The 19,027-nt window shown below is 38.1% G+C and overlaps 1 protein-coding gene across 6 annotated transcripts in view; it reads left to right on the forward strand.

Moving 5' to 3' along the window:
- The first annotated feature begins 9,649 nt into the window (after window positions 1-9,649).
- FAM204A (family with sequence similarity 204 member A) overlaps window positions 9,650-19,027 on the forward strand; it is a 29,956-nt gene continuing 20,578 nt past the window's right edge. Inside the window, exons 1-5 of one of the 6 annotated variants that reach the window (XM_081074284.1) lie at window positions 9,650-9,715; window positions 15,689-15,930; window positions 16,494-16,578; window positions 16,706-16,736; window positions 16,942-17,041. In XM_081074284.1, the coding sequence (XP_080930410.1) occupies window positions 9,655-9,715; window positions 15,689-15,930; window positions 16,494-16,578; window positions 16,706-16,736; window positions 16,942-17,041 (519 nt within the window). In that variant the 5' untranslated portion in view covers window positions 9,650-9,654. Of the gene's footprint in view, window positions 10,957-15,688; window positions 15,931-16,493; window positions 16,579-16,705; window positions 16,737-16,941; window positions 17,042-19,027 lie in introns of all 6 variants that reach the window. The other 5 variants (XM_081074281.1, XM_081074286.1, XM_081074285.1 and 2 more) reach the window with 5 other exon arrangements.

Genomic DNA, 19,027 nt, shown 5'->3' on the forward strand with positions numbered 1-19,027 from the left:
TCTGTGGCCTGATTCCTAACGGTTATTTGTGCCACGCCCCTTCAGCCCAACCAATCCCGTCCGAGCAGGCCCGGCCTATAGCAGCAGGGTGGTATACTACCCACACTACCGAGAGAGAGTGGAAGGACTGGTCATCACAAAGGATTGCTGATGATCAAGAAGCGCATTTTTCGTCTTAAAAGAAGTTACCTGTAAAATAATATGCCTACTAACTGGAAAAGCAAAAATATAGGTTCTTTTTTTCCACATGTAATGTGAAATTTTAAATCTACATTGACTTTTTATATAAATAACATTTTTTATTGTGGAAATAGACAGTCTCATTATGGATGAATTAGAAAATGTAAATAAATACAAAGAATAAAAAAAATCACACATTTTCTCACTAATATCGTGTTTCCCCAAAAATGAGACCCGGTCTTATATTAAGGTTTGCTCCAAAAGACACATTAGGGCTTATGTTCAGGGGATGTCATCCTGAAAAATCATGCTAGGATTTATTTTCCAGTTAGGTCTTATTTTCGGGGAACCACAGTAGTCCCCCCATCCAGTGATAGCCACTGCCAGTATCTATGTTGACAAACTAGTTTTCTATTTACATACCCTCTTAAGATGACAACAAAATCACTAGTCTTCTCAGGTCCCTCTTTAACCCCTTCCACCCAGAGGTCTAGGGTAGGGTGCCTGTCCCATTTGCCCCTAACTCTCTAAATCCATCTGAAGAATGTTATTTGCTGTCTTCCTCTAAAGTTAAGTGATTCCCACAGTTTCAGGGGCTGAGCCCTTCGCTCCTTCCACCCTCTTTCCTTACCAGAACATTCAAGAAAGTACCCATCCTGCTTCAGCTCTAAAGTACTATCTGCAGATACCACTTTCCAAAATAACATGTTTTAAACAGCACAGCAAGGCCCCGGGATGTAAGGCACAGCCCCGTCCTCTATATACCCTCTATATACAAGTGTCCCGTTGGTAGGGGTGCTGTTTCACATCCATTGCTGCCTCTGCACTTGACCTTCACAACCACCATGAAAGCAGGCAGAGCAGGTGTTGTTATTCCTGTTTCACAGATAAGACCATCTAAGGTCCGAGATCCAGCAACCTGAGTGGGAGCAAGGAATTTGTACCTAAGTCTTTGGCACTCTTAGAACAAAGTGCTCTCCATTTTAATTCTTGCCCTTAATTGTTGCTTATGACTTTGGAACTTAGGGCACTTGGTGTGTTTTCAGTATTCTTTCTCCTTAAAGACAGATCATTTTCAAAGGTAAATCTTTGGAACCTTTTTGGTTAGAAATTCAGAGCTTCATTATTTTATTTTGGGGTCCCTTAAGTATTTATTACTTGAGAATGCTATTTACATAAAGCAAATATTTTGCTTCAGGAGAGTTTATAATAGTCTACTTTTTATAGAATCCTCTGCTTAAAAGTCAAAACAACTTCTTGGGAATGAGATTTTTCAGTTTACAGTTAAGAAAGTACCCACAAATTAACTTAATTCAACATTACATTTGGGTGTAGTATGACTAGGACACAACCTAAGCTCTTCCCCACTCTGTTTGTGTTCCTCTTTTTGACACAGGGTCACTGATGGCATTACACACTCAAGCACTTAGGATGACTTATCACATGTGACATACAGTATGGGAGGAACATAAACCTAGAAGAACAATTTAAATCATTTTAAGTTTTGAAACCATCACCTCAATTAACCTGAGTTAATATTTGGCAGAGCAAGATGTACAGCTCTTAACATCTAATCTCACATAAAGTGTGACATGTTCTTTAGTGAATAAAAACCAAATGTACTTTAATTCAGCATCTAATCTGGAAAAATAGTGTGTTCACCTAATTTTCTCATCTCCATTTATGAATTTCAAGCCCAAATCCAGAAAAGGATGAAGTAGGCCAAGTTGTTTCCTCTGCCTCAACCATCCTGCCTTCCTTCTCCCAACCTGGCCCTGCCGCTTCTTCCTGGGTCCTCTATGGCCTCTAGTCCTCTTTCCCTTTGTTAAAACCCCTGTCCTGAAATCAGCTGATCATTTAGTCACAATGCAGTGTAGCTCGCCAACAGGGCTTCCTGTGTTTTCACTCCCAGGATTATCTTCATTTTGACTGGGACAAAAATCCTGGTGAAAAAAATATTTAGACACCAGGCAAACATTCCCAGTGACCATCGAACGATGTGACTTAGATCCAAGTTCTTGGTGGTTAGGCATATTTTAGTTGTAGAATCACTGAAAGCCATATGGAAGATCTGCGTTCCTTTCCTGGTCCATGATACAACTAATTTTAGGTTTTTTGGATAGTTTGCTCATATGCAAAATGAGGATAAAAAAAGTTCTACATAGAAATTATGCCCTAATCTCTGAATGGTCCTTAAATTATGCAAGTGAAGACTATTCTTCAAGCAGCCCAGCTAATGCTAAAATAACTGAACTTATTATAGATTTGAACTGCCATCATGAGCCCAGTACTTTGGGCTCAGCCAATCAACTGCATGCTTTAAAAAAAAAAAAAGTGAATGTTCTTTGGAGGAACAGAATACAATCTAGAGTTTCTACAACATATCATTCACAATTTTTAGGATAAAATCCAAAATTTCATGTCATAGAAAGAAACAGGAAAACACGAACCACTTTCAAGAGGAAAAAAAGAAATCAATGGAGACACTGAAAAGATCCCAATGTTGGAATCAAAAGATAAGGATCTTAAAATAGTTATGCTTAAGGACTGAAAAGAAAGTATGTTATAATGAATGAAAACATAGGAAGCCTCAGACAAGAGATATAGACTATAAAAAAGAACTCAATAGAAATTATAGAACTGAAAAATAAAATACATAAAATAAAAATTTACTGCATGACCCAGTGGCATGGGTATGACAAAAAAAAGAATCAGAGAACTTGAAGATACACCATTATAAATGATATAATCTGAAGAACAGAGGATAAAAATTATAATAAATGATCAGAGCCCTAGGGTCCTTTAGACCAACATCAAAATGTCTAATATTTGAGGAATGGAATGAGAGAATGGCCTAGAAAAAAAATTAGAAAAAAATATGATTTGAAAATTCTCCAAATTTGGTTAAAGACACAAATTTTCTAGTTTAAGAAGTTCAGCAAGCTCCAAGCAAAATATATAAAATATAACCTGCATCTCTGGAAACATTATAGTCAAACTGAAGAAAAACAAAGATAAAGAGACAATCACAGGCAACTGGTTGGCTCAGTGGTTAGAGCGAGGTGCTCATAACACCAAGGTAGCTGGTTCAAGTCCCACATGGGCCAGTGAGCTGTGCCCTCCACAACTGGATTGAAAATAATGACTTGACTCGGAGCTGAGTTGTGCCTTGCACAACTAGATTGAAAAACAATGACTTGACATCCTGGAAAACCACTCTGTTCCCCCACTACTCCCCAATTTAAAAAAAAAAGATAAAGAGACGATCTTGCTAGCAGCCAGAGAAAAATGAGTAATTTCAAACAGGGGAACAATAATTTGATGGGCCTCTAATAACATCTCATTAGAAATAAACAGAGGCTAAAAGACAGTGAAGAACTTTAAAATAACAAAAGAAAAAACCCTCAATCCAGGATTCTATATCCAGCAAAAATATCCTAAAAAGTGAAAATGAGTTCCACTTCTACCTAGGATGTAGAAAGCTGGAAAGATCATTATTCATACTCTAAAAATAAGACAGTGCTGTACAAAGGACACAACTATAACTTTCCTTGAACTATAAGAACACTAAGTTTATAGGGATAACAAGTAGATAAAAATCCAAAGAATGACAGACCCCATCAAGGAGAGGTAAGATGGGAATACTGGCTCATCCGAGAAAAGCACGGAAAGAAAGAATATGTGGAAAAATGAAAAATTACTAGAAAGATAGTAGATTTAAATCTGACCACATGAATTATTACATTAAATGTAAATACTCCAGATACAACAATTAAAAGACAGAGATTGATAGGTTAAAAAAGAGAGACCCAAGAAGGTATTGATATGTTAAGAATAAAAAAAAAAAAAGGAAACATGTCATGCAAATAGTAATTTAAAAAAGAAAAACTAGAGTGGTCATATTCATATCAATCAAAGTAGACTTTATAACAAAGAATATTATTGAAGATAATGTTGACTAGGAGGTAATGATAAAGAGGTCTATTCACAAAAAAACTCACAAAACTCAAATATATATGCACCTAAAACTAGCTTCAAATACCAGAAGCAAACTGATATAAATGAAAAGAGAAATAAACATATCCACAATAATAGTTGAAGATTTCAACATTCCTCTACAGTAATCAATTGAACAAGGAGAGAGAAAGTCAGTAAGGAAATAGAAAATCTGAACAACACTATTCACCAACTTGATCTAATTGATGTTTAGAGAGCAATCCACACAACAGCAGCAAAATCCACATTCTTTTCAAGTGCATGATCAAATTTAAAAATTGCATTTCTATTTAATGGCATTCAACCGTTGGAAATTGAAATTAAAAACAGTACCATGTGCAATATGGTACAAAACCCATGAAATACTTAGGAAAAACTCTAAAACATGTGCATGGCCTATATGCTGAAAACCCTAAAACATTCATGAGAGAAATGAAAGAAAACCTAAATAAATTGGGCGATAAACTGTTCATGGATTAAAGACTCAATAATGTTAAGAAGTTGGTTCTCCCCAGATTGATCTATAGATTCAATGCATTCCCAATCAAAATCTCAGCAGTATTTTTTTTTTGGAACATTGACAAAATAATTCTAAAATTTGTATGAAAAAGCAAGCAAACTAGAATAGTCAAAACAATTTGTGGGAGGGGGGAAATGTGGTTGGAAGACTCATACTACCTGATTTCAAATTTCACTATAAAGCCACTATAATTAAGACAGTTTGTTATTAGAGAAAAGATATACATAGTCCAGTGGAACAGAATTGAGGGTTCAGAACACAGATCTACACATATAAGGTCAATTTGATTTTCAACAAAGGTGCAAAGACCATTCAATGGATGAAGGAGTTTCAACAAATTGCCCCCAAATAAACCTCGACTTATACTTTGTACCGTATACATAATTAACTCAAAATTGATCATAGATCTAAAATCTGGGCCTTCGAAGGAGCTCACAATGTATTTATTGGTCAGGGTAGACTGACCTATGATAATTGATTATACTTCTATATGCTGTGTATCAACTATTATGAAGGCATAGAGAAGAAAGGCACAAACTGCATGAATAAGGAAAGGTGTAGCTCAGGAGGTAATACTTGATTTTGAAGGATGAAAAGAAATTCAAAGGTATAAAAGAGAACAGTATTCCAGGCAAAGGAAATAGCATGTGCTACATTCCATCTAGCTTACTTTTCCATTCCTTAGGATCTATAGTTTATACTTATATCATGGACTTCACAATTTTAATACTTATGGTATAAAATGTATTATTTATAACCAAATTACATGTCTCAGGCTACATACTTCTTCAATGTGTCAACAGGCCAGTTGATACACTTCATGTGTCTTCTCCTTAAACCTTAGCAAAATGCTGAGTGTCAGGTGCATGGTAAGGACCATGAAAATGTGACATATAAATCTGATATTCTATCAACACTTATGTACTCCTTAGTTTTTTAAAAAAATTTTTTTGTCTATGTGCTCCAATAGAACTTTATTTATGGAAACTAAAGTTTGGATTTCATATAATTTTCACATGTAATGAATTATTATTCTTTTGATTTTTAAAAAGATGTTATTTTTTTAGAGCAGTTTTAGATTCACAGCAAAATTGAGGGGAAGGGGCAGAGATTTTTCCATGCACTTACTGCCCCCACACATGCATACCCTCCCCCATTATCCGTATCTCTTACAAGAGTGGTCTGGTACATTCATTACAATTGATGAACCCACACTGACACATCATAATTACCCAAAGCCCATAGTTTACCTTAGGGTTCACTCTCGATGTATATTCTGTAAGTTTGGATAAATGTATGCGTATAACAACACGAGTCTATCATTATGGTTACAATGCAGAGAATTTTCGCTGCCCCAAAAATCCTCTGTGCTCTACGAGTTTAATTCCTCACAACTCTCTCTCTCTCTCTCTCTCTCTCTCTCTCTCCCCCCCCCCAACCTACCTTAGTTTTTATGTGTAAGAGAAGAAAACTATTTAGTGACCATTATTCAGTAAATGACAGGGTCTGTGTTAAAAGCTTTACACCGTGTTCTTTTAACAGCTTTGGGCTGTTTGGGAAGATGAAGGTATTAGGTTAAGGGAAACTAACCTAAACTCCAATGTATCAAAGTAGGAATGATTGAAGAGGGTTCCTCTGATGGGATCTGATCACTCACTAGGTACTGAGGGGGTTGGAGAGGAAAGACACATTTTGCTCCCGAAGCCTCTCTTTTCATGAGCTCCCACTGGGTACACATCTCACTGGGTAGTGATAATGTCTATATTTTATTGACTGTATTGTGCTGCGAAGTTTATCTTAAAGGGGGCAGTGAGTGACAGTGGAAAGACCATGAACTGGAGAGTTCAGGGAAACTTCCCCATGCCACTGCTGCTTGTTACTGGCTGTGTGACATTAGGCAAGCTTCTTAAACTCTTGAAGCCTTAATTTCCTTACCTGTAAAATGGATACAATAATAACTACTTCATAAGAGCATATGATATTAGATGCAATATACCTAGCATACAGAAATGTTCACTACACTTTCCTCTCCTGTCCTCTTTCTCTTCTGATATACAGCCTATTGAACCAGAAGATTCTGAGAGCACTAGACATGACCAATTAAAAAATGTGCTTTTCTTTGGCAACATCCTACATTACAGCAATGTTGTTTCCTTAAATGGTATCTCCTTCGGATGTTACAGTGCTAGTTGTTCAACGTATTCCTGGAAGACCAGTACTGTTTATAGATGTTTTGGTTTGCAAATTTAAAGACAAATCACAGAATTCCTAAAATTCAGAACTCCATTGTTTCTGTTCTTCTGCCTGAGTCACTGGACAACTTTTTCTTCCAATGCAGAAACTGAGGCATTTTGTAGAGACGGAAATTAATTATTCTCTTTCTCAGTTTCAGCAAGAAACACATTTATTATACATTCAACAAGGTCATATTCACTTTTTCCAACTGAAAAATATTTAAGGGATTTCATTATAGTTGGGGAAATTTTCATCAATCAGAGATTTTCGCAGCCACTAAAAAAGACCTCCACAATTAATCTTTTATAACATGAGTGTGACTTGTAATCTCTATGCTAAGAAAAAAATTACTAAATATAAGGGAAAACTATTCAGAAACTATAATATTTCTTGGCAAAGAAAAACTGCTTTATGATTTTTAAGATATGTTTGATAATTTAAATGAGACTTACATGTTTAAAATGAGTGCCAGATGCGACACAATTCAAGCTCAATTCACTAGCTACATCACATTCACTATGATTTAGTAAAAGGTATTTAGTAATTCTATTTTTCACAGAAATCTCACAAATACAAGTATTTCATTCACAAAATGCATGGTTTGGCAGATTTCCAGGGCAGGAATTTTCTGGAGGGAAGGTAAATTTATTGATTAAAATAAATCAAATGACTGACATTTCCCCCAGAAAACTGGCAAAACAATAATATTCAGAGGGAAAGTCTCAAAACCAGAGCCAGGAGAAAAGTCTGAGCTACTTACATTTGTTATAAAAATCCAGTAATGTCATAGAGTAAACTGTCAGATATTTGAGAATTCTCAAATTAACACTGAGAAAATTTTAGAATACATATTTTGGAGTAGGACTTACCAAAAACCTTTGATGTGAAATCTGGTGTTTGTAAGTTTTTGGAGTGCTTAAACTTACATTGCCCCTCTGTCTTTTGCACATTTATATGTACTAAAAAGTGAGTATTCCTTGATGGAATATATGTAGAAACAATCTAGATAATTCTCCCATGTGTCAACATTACTTCCTTCCTACTCTATGTTTCAGTTCTTCCCCCACTGAACTCTTTCCCCATTCTGTTTACACTTTCATCATAAGCATTCTCATGGACTGAATGTTTGCGTACCCCTAAAATTCATATGTTGAAACCCTAACCCCCAGTGTGGCTGTATTTGGAGATGGGGACTGTAAGGAATTAATTAAGGTTACATGAGGTCATAAGGATGTGGCCCTGAGAGGATTAGTCTCTTCATGAGAAACTGGAGATCTCTCTCTCTTCCCTCCCTCCCTCCCTCGCTTTCCAAACACACTTGTACAAAGCGGAGCCCATGTGAGCACACAGCAAGATGGCTGTTGCCTCCCAACCCAAGAGAAGAGGCCTCAGAAGGAAACCTACTTTGCTGGCATCTTGATCTTGGACTTCCCAACAGAAATAAATTTCTGTTGCTTAAGCCAACCAGTCTGTGGTATTCTGTTATGGGAGCCTGAGCTGACTAATACAGCAATAAAGAGACCCAATGCCGCAGCTACAACAGCACTTTCACACACATCCTTTATCTGCTTCACTTTTTAAGGATTTGGATTCACGGAAAACTCCATTGAGAAGCTGGACACATTTTGCCGGGAGAGATTCATACAGATCCTTAAATCGCTCAGCTCTGTTCTATTCAGAGACTGAGAGCATGTGAAAAGGACCTTAGCCATCCAAGCTTGTCAATTCAGGTCTTACTGTGATTCTGGTGTTAATAAAAAACTACTCCATAAACCTGGCACATCTTCTGGAAGACACTGGGGGTGAGGCAGTGGATAGTTAAGTAATAAGGTTAAAGATCTGTTCATACTAAATCGTGATATATTATTGAGTGCCATGCAAAATTTTTATACATTTTTTAAATGTTTCAAAGAAAGGCATTATTCATAATATTAACAAATAGCCAAGACTGAAAATGACGGTGGGCCAGGTAATAGATTAAAGGCTTTATGTGTATTCTCTCATATAATTGCTACAACACTTGAAAATAGGGAATAGGAAATAGTCTTCTTATCATTATTGCGGAACACTATTTCAGAATATGGAAGCCTTTCCAAAATAGCTCAACTCCTATCATGGTCACATTATTCTCCTTTATTTTCTTCTTAGCAATGGTTTTTTCTTGGTTGTTTTCTCCTTGCTTATTTTCTATGCTTACCCCAAGCCCCTCTTCAGGGCCCAAAACACTGGCTGCCACGAAAAAGTTCAACAAGCTTTTGGCCGAGGCCGCACAGCTGACTAGTGAAGCAGTTTGGACGACAACCACATGGTAAGCTCCACGAGAGCAGGAATCGCACCGTTTTCTGCTAAACAGAGCCTGGCATGATGCCTGCTCAATAAATATGTTCAGAAAGAGAAAAAAGGAAGGGAGGGAGGAAAGGATGAACGAATGGAAACGTTCCCAGAAGGGCACTGAGCACTTCTGCAGCTCTTCTCCCTCCTTGTGGAACGAACTCAGATCAAGGTCTAAGCCAGCACCAGCGTACGGCAGGGAATGGAGAAACAACAAAGCTGTAAGAAACGACCAGAAGAAAGGCGAAAACCGTGAGAGGAAAAAAAAAAAAGGTAGAAAGGAACGAGTCACTCTCTCCGGTGGATTTAAAAGCGGAGCTGAGCGCGGCCGGTTGCCATGGCAATTCAGAGGCCAGAACGGCCCTACCCCATTGGCTGAGATGCGAGAGCCAATGAGTAGGCGCGATGTTGGCGGGGTCTTAAGATGGCTGCCGGGAGTCTCTCTTCTAACCGGTGAGTGGGGCTGATCGCGGGGCTGGCTCCCGTCTGGCTCGGGCTCCGTCGTGAGGGGACAGGGAGGGCCCGGTGCGGGAAACGCGGGAGCGAGTGTGGGCGGCCTCACAGCCTTTCGACCGAGCTGTCCCGGCGCGAGCAAGCAAAACCCCCGGCCCGGGCCCACGGGAACGCCGGCGGGTCTGGCCTCCGATTTGCTTGGAAGGGGCGCCTGCCCCAGCCTGGTGGTGGGCGAGGGGGTCTCCCCTCGAGGAGTCACACGCTGGCCAAAGTGAGAGCGTTGAGGAGGCTTTGCTATCAGGGAAACAGGCTCCAGTTTACAATCGCTGCATCCCGGGAAAGAGCTGCAGGTAAAGGGAGTGTCGGCAGGCCAGGCGTCCTGCCCCGGCCCCTTGGGCGTTACCGCTGTGCCCGGGACGGCGTTCCGGCGGTTTGGGGACCGCAGGGTGACGCTGCCTCCAGGCAGCCTGCAGAATTCCGGGTGGTGCGGCGCGGCAGGACGAGGCGTGCCTTTCTAGGGCTCCCCGCTTGCAGTCTTCAACCTTGTAAGTATTTTACAGTGACATCCGACTTAAAATGAGCCTCGAAATGTTACTGCTTAACTGTCAATCTCGAGTCTGGGGAAGTGTTTTCCAGGCCTTGACGAAACAGGCACTCTTCAATGAAAACGCGCGCATACATGCAAAATCCTGCTACGTGCATAAGTGGTTTGTCTGGGTAACTGGATTGGTAACTTAAATCCTGTGATTTTTTTTTAAAGTTGCACTTTCTCTGTTTTTTTTTGAGAAAAGGAAACACGTTTATTTCGTGAAAGTAAATAGGACATTTACATTAATGTTGATGATACTTGTTTAAAAGCATTTTAGTTCAGTAATTCCAAGTCACAGAAACATTATCGTGTAAATTATTTAACATGATCTTCAGATTGACGGGTGGTGGTTTATAATTATTACACAAGGAAGATTAAATTCGTATCAGACAAGGTTCAGATTTCTGTGATTGTTTCTAATTGAATACAAAATATGGGAAATAAGACAACTTCATTTGGTGAAAACGGAATTGAAATTCTGGAATATTAGAGATAAGAGACATTTACTCATTAAATGGCCCAGATTATGTCTTTTAGGTTTTGGTTATAAGAAGCTGCCTGGTCACCCAGAAAACGTGACAATATTATCTGAATGTGACTTTGATATATGCAATTTAGGATAGCGTCTTACATAACTTTGTTCACTTAAAAGGTGAGAAAAATATTTTCCTAATCAGATTCTAACAAGGCTAGAATTATAGGCTAGAGTCATTCTTCTGACCCACTTTCACATCTTTGTCTCCGAGAATATATTGCAACTTAAAACCCTGTCCTCTAAAAGTTTGTAATTTGAAGCCATAGAGTTCCATTTTTGTAAAATAAGTGGATCACAGTGCATTAGGCAAGTCAGTTATCTTATTTATAAAAGGTAGTAATTCCTAATGGAAGGATAGTTGTGAGATTAATGGTAAATCAGTGCCTGTCACATTGTTTGTATACCACGTATAGCAACGACCTGCTTTGTTTCCTTTTTCTGGTTCTGTTTCTTCTGTCATAACGGGTTTCCATCCCTTTCTCCAGAGCGTCTTTTAGGTATCCTGGCTGAAATGCCTAGTCTAACTGAAAACTAGCAATCTTGGCTATGGCAGCTAGGTTGAGGAGAGAACTTAACTATTGGGGTATTGGGGTGTAATCACTATTGCATCTGGTTGGGAGAGAATGGAATGTTAAAGCAAAGAGTGAGTTGACTCAGGGTCTTTGGGCACATAACAACATTAAATCCATAAAGAAACATTTTAGAGCTGCAAGACATCTCAGAGATCATCTGATCAGACCTTCATTTTATAGCTTAAGAATGGAGGCCCAGACAAAATGCAGTGGCTTGCCCACAGTTATGTTGCTCAGGACTAGAAACCTGTCTTCTGACTTTCAAAACCATGTTTTTTTCTGCTATACCAACCATTCCCAATCCTTTCACAACCTAAAACCCCTTTTATTATAATTTGATATATCCACGGGCGCTATATTTTGAAATATTGTGTCTACTAAAGTATATTCATTAGTTTTTTAAAAAAATAAAAATCAGATCTGTAACTACCAATCAGAGCCTCTGATCAACAAATATGTTGTGAAGAATAAAGCTTCACTGAATGTAAGTCTCCTCACCTAAAGATGGACAATATTGTTTGAGAGGGAGAACTATGTTGGGCTTTTTGAATATTGAAATTAGTTGAAAGACCTTCATTCTGTCTTCTTAAAACTTTGTGAAAACCTTAGATTAGGAATCGCTGAACTGTGTCATATTCTTCTTGATGCATTGCCATCTGCCCAAGTGTGCTAGATGAATAGTGACTATGGTTGGTTTTCAAGGGCAAAAGAAAACCGAGCCATTCAGACTAGAATGATACATACATATTTTCAGCTCATAGTAAATTGCGTCAGCCCAGGACTAAAGTGTTCTGTGTACACAGAATTTTTAAAAAACAATTGTGGAATGGAATGGAAAAAAAATCTTAACTTTAAAAGTAGAGAGTATATGAAATGAAGGTGATATTCAAAACCATACAGAAAAGAAGTTCTGAATCATTTACATCTTTTGGGGCTAAAGATGATTAAATTAAAATTTATTTGAGTTATAGGCTAAAAAATGAAAGGTCATATACTAATACATGGACTGTAGTATAGATCTGCCTAGAATCGATACTAAAAAAATTTAAGAAATTTCTGGTTCTTTAGTATACCACATCTCTTGAGAATCGCTGAGTGATTTTCACATATAAGGGGTAATTTGGAGTGATCTGCTTTAAAATAAAGTGTGGGGTGAGAGACACTTCCAGAAAGAGAGAATCCTCCTTCAGAGTAGCCAAGACAGAAATAATATGAGGCCTAGCATAGTACCAGTTGGTACCATAGTACAATAGCAAATGTGAGAAAGACATGTATATGCAATGAATGGAAAAATGGTGTTTTCCAGCATGAGCCCAAATCATGTCACAAAACAGCCACTCCGTATTGGCTGATTTACAGTTAAGCTGCTTCTCAAGTGGGTGGTTCCACTTTGCAGGCTCCTCTGTTCTCTGTGTTTATCAGTAGCCACTGAGTTGTGTTTGTATTTAGGGTTTTTGGGTTTTTTTTACAGTTACAGGAGAATGGCACATTAAAGATGTTCAGGAATTGAGTTACGAAGCATACTTTATTTGAATTTTGCCTTATGGATTTGGACACGGTCCAATTTTTTAAAGTTACTATAATTTTTCTTTTTTCCCATGGGCATACAAAAGAAATCATACCAGCCAATGCCACACCAAAGGGAATGCTTTTTTTTTTTGTTAGGGAGGGCGCAGCTCACAGTGGCCCATGTAGGGATCGAACCTTGGTGTTATCAGCACTACTCTAACCAACTGAGCTAACCGGCCACCCTGAAGGCAATTCTTAATGCCGCAGCACTGAGAGCCGAAAAACATGATTTTGAGAAAGTCCAAAGAGCGATCAAAAATGGATAACTGCTTGAGGGCTGCTGAGGAAAGGCATGCCCTCTCCAGGATATCTGAGAAGCACATTTGGGTGCCCACAGCATAGACTTCCCCTTGGAGGTGCTGAAGTAGTGGGCCGGTGGAAGAGCTGTGCCTGTCTGAGAGCACGTGCCTTTCATGAGCAGCCACAACTAGAGTCTGGGTTGAGTCGTACTGGCTGCTGATGTACGGAGCTTGCCGTGTAGATAGAATGTCAGCTCCATGAACTTAGGCATTTTTGCCTGTTTTATACACTGCTGTCCCCATGTCTGGAAGACACACAGTAAGAATGCAAAACATGCTGTGGAGAGGGAAAAGACTGGTTTCAAACATAGAGCCCCAATTATGCTAAGAAAACTAAATCTGAAATTTGTTACTATCCTTAAGTCCTGAAATGGATACTGAGCCTAAAGGTATGTTATATGCCAGTGTTAAAGTCCTGTTGGAACTTATTATTGTTCCCCTCCCCCTGCTCCTCAGTAGACATATTTTTGTTAATAGCATAGCATCTGTTTTTCAATATTGGCATATTTTACATGATGTCCTTTATGCCAACAGAGTATCTCAAGTTGACCTCCATTCCAACTTTTAAAATCCTCAGGCCTGGTTTAGGGATGGATCCAGGTATTCTGAGACCTGGAGCTTATATAATTTGGGGTCTCTTTAAAAAAAAGGAATCCAGATTCTAAATAGATAATTAGGTATGGTATTTTGGGTCTGTGCAAATGAGGAGCCTTGAAGTTTAAGTTCCATTATCTTCCTGGTATTTTGTTTCTGGTTTTATTGCTCTTCAGAAAACCAGATACCAGTATTTTTTATAGAAACTTCATGTCAGACCCTGGAAATTAGGGAAGTAAATGATTTGCATCAGTTGTTAAGCGAATGCACTTCAGACATTAGAAACTTCAAAACTACCTTATGAATGCCTCCCATGAAAATGAGAAGAATGTAGTACATAGCCACAGAAATAATAATAGCAAACAACTTAGCAATGACTGAGCCCCTAAAACCTATACACTGTGTTAAATGTTTTCATGGCTTATCTCATTTAATCTTCAAAATAACCCCATGTGCAGTATGATTATCCTAGTATTACAATGAAAAAATGAGAGTCAGAGATGTTAAAAATGATTTTCACATACCCCTGGTATATGGTAGAGTCAGGATTACAACTGTTAGTGTCAGAGTCCTTCCTCTTAAAAAGCCAGGAGAATATTTTGGTTTCAGAGAGCTAACTGATGAGTGTGCACTAAAGCAGCAGAAAGTAAAATCTGATTCTTTGGACCTGGGAGGAAGTCCTTCAAATTATCAGGAATCTGTTATCAAAATTATGGAAAAGCCCATGATCCCTTTGTCTCGGAGACAATGATGGTGGTTTTCTTACTACATTGGTCACAGTAGGGGACAGAAAACTCAGCAAAAATGATTTCTATCCTTCCTGTTTTATTCCTTCAGGTTGATAGTAAATCATGAGCAGTACAAGCAATTTCTCTATTTTAGGCTTTTTTTTTTTTTTAATTTTAGGCATTTTTTAGACAAACTGTTTTTGGCTTAATGTATATGCTAAAATAGACTGTGCCATGGAGATTAATAGTGAAAATATACTCACTTATCATAATTTTAGCAAATGATTACAATTTCAATTTTCAAAAACCATTTTTATTATACTTAATAGTTAATGGTTCTCTCTACAAATGGGCAGTATAGCTAATGCTAAATATTATTCTGAACTTTACCATTAGTTTCCCAAATATAGTATTGTTACTAACAAAAGCTTTGTTTTTGTTAAAATGTTAAGATCATACTCCATTTAGTATTATTTTAGTGAACAGCATAAAATTTTAAAGTAGGACATCCCTTTTACCACCATACTTTCCTCAAACTGCTTGTATGGATTTAAAATGTTCCTTTGAATAATTGTTTTTCTGCTCTGTAGGCAGAAAAGTCCCATGAAAGTTTTATATATTTAAATACAGTTGAAACATCCAATTTTGTTTTCTTCTCTAATTGTTATAGCTTGAAATACAGTATTATAATTCTTAAATTGCCTGCATTGTATGTTGTTAGGCTCTTAACATTCTTGAGCAATGAATGCTTTTAATGGGTTTTCCTTTTTTTTTTAGGTGAAATTATGCACATAATAGAGAATCAAGGTCCTATTTTCTTTAGGTCATTCATCTGTATGTTTGTCTTGTAACAAACTTGCGTAAACTACTTTATACTTTTTAAATTTATACAGGCAGAGATTTTAATTATTTTATTATGGAGGGCACATCCCATTATAGGTTTTTAAAAAGTTTAGTTGGACTGTTCCAACTAACCATAGGTGTAATTAACCATTGGTGTAATTATTAGATTCCTGGGGCGTCATTTAATGGTTTTAAAATTCTTTGCCTGTCTAGTTGAAGTCTAAATTCCTCTTTTCCACTTCAGAAGAAAGGATGTGGAGTGGACTGCTACCTCCTGGCCTAAATGAAAGTGATGTTGAGTTGAATTCTGAAGATGAAGAGACACTGGAGAATGCCGGGCTTCACTTAAAGGAAGATAAAGAAGATGGGACTGTTACAAAAGCAGAGCTCTCTGATCCCCCTACAGATGGACTGGAAGCTGAAGCAGAGGCAAATGTAAACGCATATGAAGAGTGTCCTTCAGGAATTCCCTCACATATGTGGAACGTAGGTTTTCTCTGATGTGTTCTTACGAAAGCCATTGTTTGTGCATACTCGTGTGTGTGTGTCTCTGCCGTCATCAGAATGTGCATGTTCTTGGGAGGCAACGGGCAGGAAAACTTGACTGAGAATTCTTTTATTACACTGTAGGTCTGTGGGCTGCCCGCATCAGGTACGGTGGCATTGGCCACTCAGATACTTGCTTTCATGTTTGTTTTGTTTTTCAGAAAAAGGGGAAGAAAACATTTAGTAAGATTAGCTACTTTGTGTAATGTGACATAGGAGGAGTTTTTATCTTAATTTTATCTTTCTCTATATGAGTCATTGACTTTCACTCTCAGATTATCAGGTTGACTTACTTAGAAATAAATGAAGATAAAAACTCAGGTTGAGAAAATCTTGAAGAATGCAGTTGCTCAGGATCTGAACTACTTTCATTAAATATATGTTTATAAATACTAGAATATAATTATTGTTTAACATGTTTGTTAGTTTTTTAATATATGCTTTGCTTCAAAATATATTTGCTTCTTATTTTTTATTTTTTTATTTTTTTTACTTTTGTATAGAAATTTCAAGAATTGCATAAAAAACACTCTGAACAGAAAACCTCATCTTCAAGATTCAGGAGAAAAAGAAAACGCTCCAGAAAAGGTGTTTTGTTTTAATTCAGGTTAATTGTCAGCAGTGCTAATGCTAAACTATAACTGAGCTCGATAATTTTTCATAAACATAATTTTGAGAGAACCAAATACTTAACATTTTGTGAATTTTTTTTCAGGTAAATTGAAGAATGAAGAAGAATCTCAGAGGTAGGTAGAATTGAAAATATTTGTCTATTCTGGGCAGTATTGTATAATTTGTAGAAATAGTTGAATTACCTCTGAAACATAAGAACTGGTTGTTGGTAATATAATTGTAGTTGTTGTAAAATAATTGTAGCAACCAATTAAAAACAGTACAAATAAAAGTGCATACATTTTGTATAAAATTAAGTTATCGTTTATCTTCTTATAGTGAACAGTCCTCAAGTCAAACCCAGTGGAAGGAACTTACTCAGTATTTTGAAGTCAACGACAGATTTGAACCCCCTGTTAAAAAGAAAAAAGTTGACAAGGTAAGATCTTTTTTATTGCATCTTATGTTACCCAGTAGGAAATGTTTGTAATTACCTTGCCCAAGGTATTTCTCCTCATTAAGTCATTCAGTGAAAAAGTTGAAATGCCTGCTGTGTGCCAAATAAGGTGCTACATAACCAAGTAAATATATAGTTACAAATCATGAAAAAAATGAGGCAATCATGAAAAACTTAAGGAATTGAACAGGGTATTGGCAAGAAGTTGAAACGGAGGCCCCAGTTGTGTGGTTAGAGAAGGCCTTTCTTAGAAGATGCCATTTCATTGAGACCTGAAGGATGAGAAGGAGCCACCTAGATAAAGAATGCTAGTGTAGAAGTGACAAACTGGGTAAAGATCCCAGGGAAGAAAGTTACCATAGGACATTTGAGTAACTGTGAGAAGGTCAGCCTGGCTGGAATGGAGTCAGTGAGGAGGAGGGTGGCCAAAGAGACAATTGGAGAGGCAGGGACCAAACTGTGTAGGACCTTAAGGGGCCTAGTAAGAAATAGGGTTTTAATCACAGTGCAGTTGAGAGTCATTCAAGGGTTTTAAGTGAAGGGAGTGACATGATCTAAATTATGTTTTAGAAGATTGCTTTTATGTGGAGAATGGACTGTGGGGCAGCAAACATAGGTGAGAAGAGAACAGTTAAGAGACTCTTCTAGGCGTGAGATGATGGCTGCTTGAACAAGAATGGTGCTGCTGAAGATGGAGAAAAGTGGCAGGATTTGAGGTCTACCAGAGAAGTAGAATTGATGCTATTTGCCTCTGGAGTGCTTGTGTGGTGGTGGGGAGGATTTGGGCATAAGCAGGGAAAGAGCCATTCAAGGTTTTACCTTAAGCGGCAGTGTGAATGGTGATGCTAGTTATGAAGATGGGAGAGCTTGGGAGGGGAGATGATTTAGAGTGGGGCCTCTCCAAAATTCAGTTTGGAGCATGGGTGATTCAGCACGCGGGAATGGAATAGATGGTTGGTAAAGTGAGGCAGGAGCTTGGAGGAGTGTCTGAGCTTCAGAAACACATTTGGGAGTCATCAGTGTATAGATGATATTAATACCGAGCAGAGGCTTGAATGAAGGAGCAACTTACATACTCACTTAGGCGCATGTAGACAGACTCCAGAAGCATGAAAACTGACCACTGAGTGATAAGGCTGGAGGTACAGGGCCGCCTGATTGAAGCTCGAGTATGTTGTGCCTTGCGTGTATAGACAGGTTCCTTCTTCCTGGGTCATTGCTGTGGAGTACTGTGTGTACATAGATAACATTACCATTTTCTGATTAATCAGTATTTCTCCTGAAAACCTCTCATTTTAAACCCATCATTGGGTAGTATTGTGTCATCGAGGGCCTGTGCATTAAGGAACTGACACAACAGAATTTTGCTTGTGAACCTTTTGATTCCAACTTTGCCAAGTATTATTGTCATTTAATTCCTTAGAACACTAGGGAATTGGAACCAAGATCGCTTTCTGCCACAACTAATTACTGCTGCTGAGCAGTCTCTTTTTTTATAAATGTTCAAGCAGGTGCAGAAATGTTAACTTTCTTACAAAGAAAGATTACTGTAGAGTTGAATCTAAAACCCAGTCTGTATTACACCATTCTCAGTTCTCTGGCTTCCCTGCAGAAGGGGCTGGTAAGCATTTTAAAATGTGTTTATCGTGCACTTGACTCTTGTGATTCTGGTGGGCTGGGAGGAGGGCTCATGCTCTTATGGGCCCAAACCTAAAGCGTTCTGAAGCGTCAGGGAGGAGGGCCGTGCTGACAGCAGTGGGCCGTGGGCCATCTCTGTCCTGGCTGCTTCAGAGTCCCAACCTCTGACTAGATTGTTCTTTTGAGGGAAGAAATGGTTAACTCTTGGTTCTCATAGGAAATATTTTTTAAAGTTTTACTTGTGAATTAGGTTGCTCTTTGATCTTCAGTTCTTTACAGTATTTGTTATATTTTCTCATAACTATACTATAGAATGTCTAAATTATTTCT

Source organism: Rhinolophus hipposideros (genome assembly GCF_964194185.1).
Source record: "Rhinolophus hipposideros genome assembly, chromosome: 15".
Lineage (NCBI taxonomy): Eukaryota > Metazoa > Chordata > Mammalia > Chiroptera > Rhinolophidae > Rhinolophus > Rhinolophus hipposideros.